General features: G+C 34.0%; 2 protein-coding genes across 2 annotated transcripts; one reads left to right on the plus strand and one right to left on the minus strand.

Annotated features, from left to right (window-relative positions):
- Nucleotides 1-316: 316 nt before the first annotated feature.
- On the plus strand, nt 317-5,866 carry LOTGIDRAFT_168178 (hypothetical protein; the record flags this gene model as incomplete). The annotated part of the gene is made up of 8 exons (XM_009066063.1): nt 317-448; nt 1,125-1,246; nt 2,007-2,070; nt 2,992-3,108; nt 3,476-3,536; nt 4,470-4,558; nt 5,276-5,386; nt 5,687-5,866. The coding sequence occupies 8 exons, from the start codon at nt 317-319 to the stop codon at nt 5,864-5,866; spliced, it is 876 nt and encodes a 291-aa protein (XP_009064311.1).
- Nucleotides 5,867-6,534: 668 nt separating this feature from the next.
- On the minus strand, nt 6,535-7,464 carry LOTGIDRAFT_74267 (hypothetical protein; the record flags this gene model as incomplete). The annotated part of the gene is made up of 1 exon (XM_009066040.1): nt 6,535-7,464. A coding segment is annotated over one exon (930 nt), but the record flags the coding sequence as incomplete, so codon positions are not given.
- Nucleotides 7,465-12,635: the final 5,171 nt, after the last annotated feature.

A 12,635-nucleotide genomic window follows, 5' to 3' on the forward strand; every position in this document is an offset into this window, starting at 1 on the left:
AATTCCTTCAAAATATCTCAAAATAGGAATTTCTCTTTCTATTTCTATAGATGCCTTTTCTATATATAGCAGAGTCTCAAAAAATGACGAGTTGTCATTTTAACTTTTAAATTCGGATGATTCTGGACACACATGGATAATAACAGTAAGCTGCGAATATTATAACTGATTGGCCTAGCTAATAATTTTTATTCTCGTTTCTGAGACTGAGGTACAATTTGTCAAATGGGTGGCGAATCTGTCCCTTTAAGTGACCTATATCGAATGACATTTCGAGTCTTCTCGAGTCATTTTATCTTACATTACACACTAAATAATGATTGTGTCGGCCCTACACACAGCAGTTGATGAAAATGAAAATTTAAAGAAGATTGGAGATAAACTTATTGCGGCGTTCGATTCTATTGGATTCTGTTATATTATAAATCATGGAATACCACAAGATTTGGTAAGCACGTCTATACATTTCTTCATATATCGTGTTTATTGAAGTTCACTCAACCTCCGAGAGCATGTCTAAAATCCTGTTCAATTCTGTCTTACATCAATCTATGACGTTGCTTAAGGCAATGCTTCGCAACCTCAGTGAGGTTATTCCTCCCTGGAAGAGTTTTTTTCAAATCTTTTCCTCCGCGAAATAAATCAGCCATTTTGAAACATATTTCACTCCAAAAATGTTTTCAACGATTAATTATGATATAATATCATACTCTACATATCGAGATCATTCAATGTGACCTTGGCGTTTACTAACAGAGATAACATTATTAGGCAATAACATAAATTATATCAAATTTAAATTATATTACATTATTCTTATATGAACCTGACAATTTAGTGCAGTTCTGGCATCATGACAAATGTTTTTAATAAAAATCTTTTAAATAGTATACCCAATTGAATGTACAACCAGCTATCCAAAAGTGAACTGTTTCGAAAGCATCGGGAGAGCTCTAGCTTCTAGTCGTTTGGCTAGGATGTTTGGTTAATCCACGTTATAGATCTATCAACAAATGGAAGGCTTGTGACCAGCCATTAACAGACAGTGTAGGACGTAAAACTTAATTCCATTTCATTCATAAGATGCGAAATCTAACAACATTCTTTATATTACACTATTTCAGATTGATCAGATGTTTGGAGTCTCAAAAATATTTTTTGATTTACCAACAGAAGCGAAATTGAAATGTAGTCGTCCTAAAGACATTGCTGACAACAATGGATATGTAGAGATGGGACGAGAAAGGTATTCTAGACATGCATTGAAAAAAACTCTAAATGGACTGGCCCTATTTATAAGTTTTTTTGCTTTGGTGGATATATGATCTCGGTCAAAGTGCAAATTCCCACAGATCTTAAAAAATGCCATCTTCTCTTAATTTAGTTTAACGGGGTTTAAATGTAAACGGGAGTCCGTTAATCCAGTAAGAAATGAAATGAAATGAATGGAGTTTTACGTCCTACTTTCCTGCACCATGTGGGCTAATGAAGACGTAATCCAGTAGGAGACACTGCCATGACGTTTGTCCAAAAACTAAACATACGTTAACCTGGCGACACAGAAACCATTTCAAACATCAAATTTGAGAATTGCTGTATTAAATAATATATGACATGACTTTTGGACAGAATATTTCGAAGTACGGAATCTGCAACTCTTTACTTTCGGAAGTACGTATTATGAGAAATTATTGCTGATTGCCAGTATAGTGCTCGAAGGATTCAAAAATACTTACGTGACCGGTTAATAATCTTTTTTGGTTGTTTGTGACTTAATATTTAGATATATTTTAAGTTGAAACTTTCACAAAAGGTAAAGGACATTTTCTTCTGCATGTTTGTATTTAATTTTATGTATTTCACGCTCCAAACCACAAAAACGGAATGCCACTTTAAAGCGAACCATGCCCACGAAACTGTGTCTGATACTTATCCCCGTAGTTATTGTTCGAAAAGTTATAACAGTTAAATAATGTGTGGACTTGACGGTTGTTGATTAATTTCAGTTTAAATCCAGAACGACCAAGTGATCTGAAAGAAATTTTTAACTTTACACCAAATTATGCTGAGGTAAATGATAAATAAGATAACTAAAGTTGCGTTTCGACGTGTTTCCCTCGTTGTCCTCAGGCACATAAAGAAGTGATGGGCAAACTATATATACATTAAAGGTTTCGCCATTCTTTTTGACCAATCATACTTTAATTTGAATAATGTGAATTTTTTAGCTAAGTCAATCAGTAATAGTGGTTAAAGCTCATTGTCGAAATTTGAGCCTTCAAATCCATATAGGTCAAGAATTATCTGCGTTTGAATGTGAAAATGACGACTCGTCATGTTCAGATACTCTGTGATATATAAAATAGACATATATAGAAAAACTGAGTAAAATTCATAATTTGAGATATTTTTGGATGAATTGTGCGATTTTCGTATATTTCTAGTACTTCTGAAGACAATTTACATATTTTCAAAACTCAAACCTCCTTAAATGGCCCCAACTGTCCCTTTAATGGCTCAAGGAAGATTTGGGAAACACCTGATTGTTTTTCCATAAAGCTGTGTCTATATCTCCTTCTCACTATTGTTAAATGCCATTTAAAGACTTTAAATGTTGCTTTGTTTGTTCGCTTTATATTCATTATAAATATTTGAAAACAAAATGTAAACTTGACAACTTGTCTGGAAATGCATGTAGTTGTGTTTAACAATAACATGACCAACATCCAGGAAAGTTCGACTTCATTCGGCAACTTATCCATCTAAATTACATTACCCAAACACAACAATGACGTTTGTAGAAATTACACCAGAGCACTGCGTGATCCTCGAATACGCAAAAATGCACTGGCACTGGTTGAATTGCATGTCGGGCTTGTTTAAAACATTTCAATCCAATCATTTATATTGTGTTGTTTTTTTTTATCTACGGTGTTTTCTAACCTTCTTAAAGTTTTTTTGAGTCTTCAGTTTATATTTTTCTTATTATAGTTTTGGCCAACTAAAGAAGTTCCCGATATGAAAGATATATTAAACAAATTTTATGATGAATGTAAACAGATAGCTTTTCGTATACTTGATGTTTTTACATTAGGTTTAAAACTCGAGGTAAGTCTTGACTAATTCTAAAGAGTTTGCAAAAATGTTTCAGTAAGTTTCATTTCGAAATGCTCCTTTAGACCACATAAGTTTCTCGATGTAAATTTCGATTTGTAGTATCATATTTTCTGAACACAATTGTCCCTGTGTTTTCGATTATTCGAATATATCGTTCGGTTTCCATGGTATTTGCGATAGTGGCGTCAAAATCTGGTTAAGTATTTATTTTCGAAAATACCAAATGCATCACATGGAGATCCTTATCACTGCAAATAGAATTTATAAATGTCCCTTAAAACTTGTCATCAGATGGTCGAATTAATCTTTTTATTCAAAACGTCTATTGGAACTATTGGCTTATATGTTTTTTTTTTAGGATAGAAACTTTCTTCGAAATAGTCATAAAAACATTGATTGTGATGGGAACTTTTACTACTGTAAGATCTTTGTGGTATCCACCATTACCAACAGACGGTAGTAAGTACACATATCTTTTGCTGAGTTGGTCAGAGTCAGACCAGCATCCTTAAAGTCCTATCAAAATTGCCTGATAAATTAACAGTGGCTCAACTAGATGATTGGGGTCCGTGGACTTCTGTTGACTGGAGCCTCCTCCGCCAGTCAATTTTGTATAAGGGTCCTCATTATAGGCAGTCATAGCTGACATAGGGCCTCATTTTCTTCAATAAGGACATAAAATTACCTCAGCATAAGTTGTGGACCATTTTATGTTAACCTTTTAGATCAGTGGTTCCTATCCTATTTCCGGCTTCACACCCCTGGAGCAATCATCTCAGACCTTTCACGCCCCCAAAAATATGCATCATCCACATTCTCAGTATGTAATGATGTGAGGAGCGCTCTCGATTCCAAATAAATTCTTCTCCTACACCAGTTTTCCACACCACTGACACCCGAGTCCCACGCCCGTAGGGGGTGAAAACATCCCAGGTTGGGAACCGCGGTTTTAGATACATACTTTAATTTGTATTATCTCAAGAATGTACGATTGGGAGCCCATGGATTTGGTACAGACAGTCCCTATGGTAGGTGAGCCACAGTAAATTAAGTTTAAAATCGAGGTAGGCGTAGCTTCGGGATTTTGATTGCTAACTTGGAGGTCAAGGTAATATTGTTTCTCTGTCAGTGATGCAACTTGGAGATGCTGATGTGTTTAAAGAGCGGCCATAAACTGAGGTTCTGTGTGGTACAGGTTGTGTACGTTAAGGATCCCTTGACAAATCGAAATAGAAAAAAAAAAGAAAATGCTAATACCGGTGTCAGGAGAATAGACATAGGACATAAAACTATTTCAAATGTATATCTGAATTAGTTAACTGTAACATATTATCGACTGATATTTGTTTCAGGTATAAAACCAGGCCAAGTTCGTTGTGGAGAACATAGTGATTTTGGGACATTGACGTTATTGTTTCAAGATGGTATCGGGGGTTTAGAGGTAAAGAACTTTATTGGTTCTTACAAATCCTTAAACATTGGATAAAGTGCTCAATGGATGGCAACTATATACATTTTCTAAGTTAGATTTGGACCTTGAATATATGAAAATAGTCTTCAGAAGTACTATAATTGGATGCAAATCGCGTAATCGCTTCAAATAATATACTTGATATCAGTTTGTCATTCTTGTAAAAGATGTGTCTCTTAACACAGACACATTTCGATTTCGATCTACGGTTTAGGACTCTCATTGATTTGCTCATCTTTCCGACATTAACATATTGATTGAAAATGAATTGGGAACATGCAGCTTCGCCATCTCTTTAACTAAGCGAATGTGGGTCTCAGAAACGGGAATTGTTTAGCTAAATTAAACAGTAATAGTGTTCATAGCTCACATTCGAACTTTGAGCCTTCAATCCATGTGTGTCCAGAATTATCTGCGTTTGGAAGTTAAAAAGACCACTCGTCTTTTCTCGAAACTCTGTCTGTCATATATAGAAAAGACGTATATAGTAATAGAAAGTGAAATTCCTAGTTTGAGGTATATAATGGAATTATCCATTTATAGTATTATTTCAAGATGAGAATATCTAATTTTTATTTGTTGAACTTGAAAGCGAAACAATACACCAAGCTTTGTTTTTAATGCAAATGCTTTGTTTTGAGTTGTGTCATACCTGCTACTGAAATGACGTGTTCATAATTATTACAGGTTTGTAACAAGAATGGTGATTATATACCAGCTACTCCTGTACCTGGTGCTATTTGTGTTAATATTGGTGACTTGATGCAGAGATGGACAGCCGATAAACTCAAAGCTACTGTAAGATTACATACATTTTTCTGTCCAAAAGAGGAAACTCAAGGTTTCTAGTCGCTTAACGCTGTGGATGGTACACATCATCGTACCGGACTCGATCCAGGGTTCGATCCTAGCATTGACTATCAACTTCGATAACACTTTCGTTTTCTATTATTATCTAACAAGTTTGCAATCGAGGTCCCGTTCCGTTGACATCATTTTGAACCAATCAAGCGTGTTATGCAGAACCTCGTTAATGTTTGTTTATGATGAGTTGTGCTTCAGATTTTAAGACAAAACGTTATCATTCTCTCATTTCAGAAACATTGGGTGCTAATTCCTGAAACTGAAGTTTTGAAAAATACGGGAAGACAGTCTATAGTATTTTTTATCGATACCGACGATGATTTTGTCATCAAGTGCTTGGATGGATCGGATAAGTATAAACCTTTCTCAACATTTGATTATCTGAATGAGAAAATTGCAATAGCATACCAATGAATATCGATCAATTTAATGTGCATGTGACGAAACCTTATCTATATTCTGCGAAATAAATTATGATAAATTTGAATAAATAAAATATTTGTTAAGCCATTTTGATGTGCATATTAAATATCAATTTTGTTGTCTATCAGATATCAATTTGCTGATGTATTATATATCAGTTTTGCTGCTGTATCAGATTTCAATCTTAATTTTGTATCAGACATAACTTGATTGCAAGTGTCATAACAGATATTTTTACATGTGTTTCAGATATCAATTTGTTTTGTGTGTACAAGATATCAATTTGGTGCGTGTGTAACCCGGTATCAATCTGATGGGTCCGTACCCGATATCGATCAGTTGTTGGTATAAGATATCAATTTGTTGTGGGTTTAAGATATCAATTTATTGTGTGTACCAGATATTAATTTAAGCCCCGGGTCCATAATGAATTTTTTTTATTGAGTATTATACAGATGGTAAGTAAGGGAGATAACAACGTAAACAAATTCACTTTAATCTTCCTCTTGTATAGAAATGTTCTGAAAGAATTCTCTAGTTTCACTCTGGATTGCCTTTTCTGTAAAGAACAACCTATCTTCCTCCGTAAACCTTGCTCCCTTGGATAAAAGTAATTGTATTTTGTCAATTGGTGTTATTTCTGAAAGACAGCAGGAAAACAAAGGTGTGAACCCAAAATTGTTCTCATAGTTCACCGACAGTCCTTCACCAACAAAATACTTCACTAGATCCAGCTGACACCACCGACACGTGAAGTGCAGAAGCGTCTCTGCTTGGTCGTCCGTGTCCATGATGTTCCCTCCTTTTCTGATGAGATGTTCCAATATTTCCATCTGAAACACCTCCGATTTACAACAATATGAAAGTGTATTTTGATGCCAAAAATCAATATCATTTATTCTAAGTTTCCGAGATAAAAGATACTCAACGAATTCCAGGTTTTGGGATCCACATGCAACGTGCAATAGACTTCGTTGGTGAATATCTTTATCATATAAATCGCCACCATTATCCTCCAAATATTTCAGTTTCTCGAAAGCTTGCACCTTAGATTCACAAGTATAGTGTAAAGGAGTTCGGCCATTATCGTCTTTAGAATTCACATTAAGTCCGTTCTGAACCAAAAACTGAACACAAGCTAAATTACCCCATTGAGAAAATGAATGAAGAACTCCTACGTTGAAAAAATTAACTGCTTCAACATCAACACTAACTGAAACCAGATATTTAAGAATTCCCAATGGGTCTACGGGATTAATGCTGCAACAGTGAAGTGGAGTTTCTCCAGTTAACGTTGTACTGTTGACATCCAAATCTTGGCTGTAAAGATATTTGACGGTTTCCAGTGGACTAGCTGAACATGCTATATGTAGAAGAGTTTCACCTTGGTCGATTCTTAAATCCCCCCCATTAAGGCACAAATATTTAAGTTTTTCGATATGATTTCCTTTTGAACTACAGCAATAATACAACGGTGTATGTCCATCTTTGTCTATGTCACAAGGTAGCAATCCACACTCGACTAGCCATTTGATCATGTCTAGAGACCCATACTCGCATGCAATATGCAGAAGACTCCTTTCTGTATCGTCCTTAACAAGGATATTCCCTCCGGCATTAGCTATCAATTTCAGTTTCTTCAATGGATCGACAGAAGATTTACAGCATTCGAACAGTTCTTCCATGCCAAATTCGTCTATAGGTTTAAGCTTATTGTTTATCATAAAATCCAGAACTTTTACAGGCTTTGACTTGCATACTTCCAGTAAATTTTCTGTATCGTCTGAAAAATCCTCCACTAGGGCACCACAATCGAGTACGACCCTATCTGTATCATCTGGCAGGTCGGTAGACAACAATGCTTTACACAGTGGCGTTTCGACTACCACTTTAACGTCTTCTTCAGCGTCCTGTGTGTCCATTTCTGGACCTAGGTTATCCTTTTCTCTCATTTTCGATAACTTTTCTTATCGTAACCGTAAGAAATGTAAGCTCGTGAACTTTGATAATGATAGTGTCCAGTCCTTTTATAGCCAATTACTAGTAGTTCACAGTCAATTAAAGATATGGTTCTCTTATCTGTACAGTGTGTTATGCGAAAAGCACACATAATATAATGGATGAATATAGCGAAAACCAACAGATTACTCACAACCCCCCTCCCCCCCCCCATCCCCCCTCCATCACCCCTCCTCTCTTATTCCATTCCGACCAAGAATCCTGATTTTTTCGTCTGTAATTCTGAAAACTACAGTTTTCATGTTTTGGCCACTCTCCAAAAAAAAAAACAAAACTAAAAAAAAACACCAACCTATTTCTATGTCTATAACGAACGGCTTGTCGCCTAAATAATATACTCAGATAGAAGAATTGAATTTGTGAGAAAAAAAAAATTAATGAGGTACGTATCCATCTTCAAATGACGTCACATAGAGTATCAAGATAATAATGTTATCAGAAAAGTTAAACGTAATTTGACCAAATTGATACAGTTAAATGGATCATATTGAGTAAATGCGAACCTAAAACAAGGTGAATACCTTTGTGAACTTAAAACCTGCTATGATATGGTGTGTTCATGATGGTTTTCATGGAATATGCCTATTCCATAAACTCATAATTTTGATATATCTAGTAGTATTATTAGTTTATCTGACGATAGTTTGATTATACCAAGTATTTTTGCATTCGTGAACTCAACCGCAGAATGGCTCATTGTCTGGTAGTAGCAATCATCGAGGTGACGATAAAGAATACTTGTCGGAGTGAAAAAAATTGAAAAAAGTCCTAGATTCCCTGATGCCGATTAATTTGTTATTTCATATTCACCAATTTTAAAAGTTATCATATACTTAATTATGTAACATGACGTAGACGTAGATATTAAGTCACAAGAATATCAGCCTGATGTATCGTATCAATGGTAATATAATCTGACTAACACACATTTGACAAATCAAGCTATAGGTACACGATGGTAATTGATTTGTATCAAGTGCAGAGAAGTCGTTTCGTTACATACCTTATCAGTCCAGTTTCATTGATGATTACTAATAAATAGGTTAAACCGTGAATTAGACATTATTGTCCTTACTGCGCTTGATTATTGAAAACTGTTGTAAACTATAAGGCATTCAATAACATCATTCTAACAATGTAAATTATTACGAACGTTTAATGCCTTGACTTCATTGGGCTCTTTTCTTGTTTTACTGATTGTTGTAAGTGCTGCGATGTTACTGGATTGCATGCTATCGAATACAACCAATCAGAGACCTCGACAGACGGTCGGTAAACAATGAGTCACAATGTCATAAAGCCTTTATGTCGAGAGATCTAATTGGCCGTATTCGCTAGCGTATCATCCAATCAAATTGCTGTATTTCACAACACAAGAAACGAACCCAATGCACTCAAGGTATTACACGAAGACAAAATAAACATCTCTTTATGTTTTCAACGGGCATATATATGCAGAAAACTATTTACTGAACTACACCATATTTTTCACGAATGTCAATAAAGAAAGAAAAAGAAAAAGCCAAAAGAAATACAAGGTATTCTGTTTAGTATAAATTTATTATACAATTCAATAAAACGTGACGGCTGATAACAATTGCATTAATATCTGTACAAATAATGAGCAATGACAGGAAAGCAGCAGAATATCAAGAAACATGAGACATATAATTATGCTGAAAATGAAGACACAAAAGAAGACATATTATGTAGATAGGGATATATCGCCGAAGGACAGCATAACCAATTTATATAAATAGCGAAATAATGGAAGCAGACGAGGTTTTCAAACTGTTGAATGACCCAAAAACAATCAACAAAGTTCAGACTTGCCAGCATGTTTCAAAGTCCAGTATTTAAAGCATAAAAGATCGATCAATCGTTCGATGTTAAGTATCATAGTAGTTCTCAATCAAATACTACATGAACATATACTTCTAGCATTCGACCATTCTCGGCAAATTCCGTAAAATGAAATCAGCGAATGGACAAGATTTGTTGAAAGTCTGTTTCTAGATCATGTCTTAACTGAGACTTGTGCTGAAACTTACGTTTCTTTTTTATCCCGAACCCAGCATTTTAAAAGAATTAAATAGGATACAAAAAGGGAAGGCATTCAGAATCTTACTATGTGGCTACATTTTTAACTATGAATCTTACTATCGGACTACACTTTTGAACAATGAATCTTACTATCGGACTACACTTTTGAACAATGAATCTTACTATGTGGCTACATTTTGAACAATGAATTTTACTATCGGACTACAATTTTGAACAATGAATCTTACTATGGGACTACAATTTTGAACAATGAATCTTACTATCGGACTATAATTTTGAACAATGAATCTTACTATGGGACTAGAATTTTGAACAATGAATCTTACTATGGGATTAGAATTTTGAACAATGAATCTTACTATCGGACTATAATCTTGAACAATGAATCTTACTATCGGACTATAATTTTGAACAATGAATCTTACTATGGGATTAGAATTTTGAACAATGAATCTTACTATCGGACTATAATTTTGAACAATGAATCTTACTATCGGACTATAATTTTGAACAATGAATCGTACTATGGGACTAGAATTCTGAACTATGAATCTTACTATCGGACTAAAATTTTGACCATGAATCTTACTATGGGATTACAATTTTGACCATGAATCTTACTATGGGACTACAATTTTAACTATGAATCTTACTGTGGGACTACAATTTAACTATAAATCTTTCTATGGGACTACAATTTTGACCATGAATCTTACTATAGGACTACAATTTTGACCATGAATCTTACTATGGGACTACAATTTTAACCATGAATCTTACTAAGGGAGTACAATTTTGAACTATGAATCTTACAGTAGGGGTACATTTTTAAACTATGAATCCTTCTAGTTCTACGGGATTACATTTTTACCTGAATCTCACTGTATTGTAACATTTTTAATGCTACAAGTCCATACTCACTTATTCTACGGATTATAATTTATGAGTAATATTTTATGAATCTTTCACACTTGCATAGATGGTTCAGCAAAACACATTTTTGCATGATATAGATGATAATTACTAATTTTATAAAGCAAATGTATATGATTACATATGCGAGTCAAAAAATTAAAAACATGATCAATCTTCTGAAAGAAATAACGAAAAGTTAGAATTTTCAAAGAGTTAACCGTAGTAAATACTGTTATTTTAACCAATAATATAGCACTTCACAATGACTTTGTGTCAAGTGTACGTTTTTGATATACCTTTATAAATACTAGCTTAAATCGCAATTTTCACCAAACTTCATCCGAAGATTTAAAGTCGGTATCAGAGACTAGAGCGTTGTCTGTCACTTAAAACCTTTTTGTGACTGTTTCGTATCGGGGCATTTGGCCATCTCTAAAGTATCACTTTCCAATAAACGTCGAAAACCAAAAATATTCTTGCTCAAGATCATAAATATTGTTAGAAATCTCGCCCTTTAAGAAATATACGCTTTTAATGCTGTTGGTTCATTGGTGGACTGACCATATGAAATGTACGATTTCGATAGTAATCATAATGTCTAAAACGATCTAACCACAAAACAACATGGAAGCACAAATATGCTTTTGATTACAGCAATTGGAAATGGCTGAATGTAAGAAAGGAATGCTCTTTAGATTTTTTCTACAAACATAGCCTACCTATGCAACTTACAATTAAATACATAAATACAATACAACCCGTATTTTAATCTTTTGTAGTTTTATGATGAACATGAAATTAAATATGTATTATGTAAATACAGTTGTTTAAATACAATTTTAAACAATAAACAAGTAAATTAGCTGAAACCGTTATTAAGTCATTGCAATGAACATTCCACAGTTGGTTCTAGCAAGCATCAGGCAAATTTTAAGCAGCTGAAGGTCATTATAAAAGTAAAATTTATAAAAGTCGACCAAAATCGTTAAGGGAAATGTTAGTACAATGTAAGCAAATTTTGCATATTTGTTTAAAACACTACAAGTAATTGGTCAGTAACTAAGGTAAATTGTTTAAAAATTGTTAGTAAAATTCTACATATTTCGTTATAACAAATATAAACAAGATTTTGTAGCGTCGAACGAGTTCTATCATGTGTCCACGTTAAAATGAACATATTAACGATCTTTCTTTTCATTTCAGCAGGTGCCATCAAAATAAATAGAATCCTATAATTTACTTGTTCATGTCTAATATAATCACCAAAATGGTGCTAAATGAGGGTTTGAAAAATATGATAGATAAAAATTCAAAAACAAAACAAATCAACCGTAATATCAATTCTTTCGGCAAAATACGACATTACACTCTTTTAAATATCAATGACATAGTATGTAGAACACAATCCATTTGGCAGATTTGACAGCAGAAATTGGGACGCAGGATGGGAAGCTTATGGGAGGTCGTCTTAACCAATCCAAATAAGCTATGAAAATCCTCCATTTATATTTCATTTCAAAACTTTAGTAAATTTGAAATATAACCTATCGTCAAAGCTATGCATATTTGAATACGGAAATTTCATGAAAGTCATAAAGTCCTCTTCTTGTTTCAAGCTTTAGTTCCACAAATCTTAGTTACGAACTCCATTTCTTACGCTACGCCACTAATAAGTTGTGGTCATGGAAGTAAAGTAGATGTTGAAGGGAGCACAACTTATATAAATCATACGACGAGAATACTTCATAAATAAACCAAGTAC

The sequence above is a fragment of the Lottia gigantea genome, assembly GCF_000327385.1.
Source record: "Lottia gigantea unplaced genomic scaffold LOTGIsca_73, whole genome shotgun sequence".
Lineage (NCBI taxonomy): Eukaryota > Metazoa > Mollusca > Gastropoda > Lottiidae > Lottia > Lottia gigantea.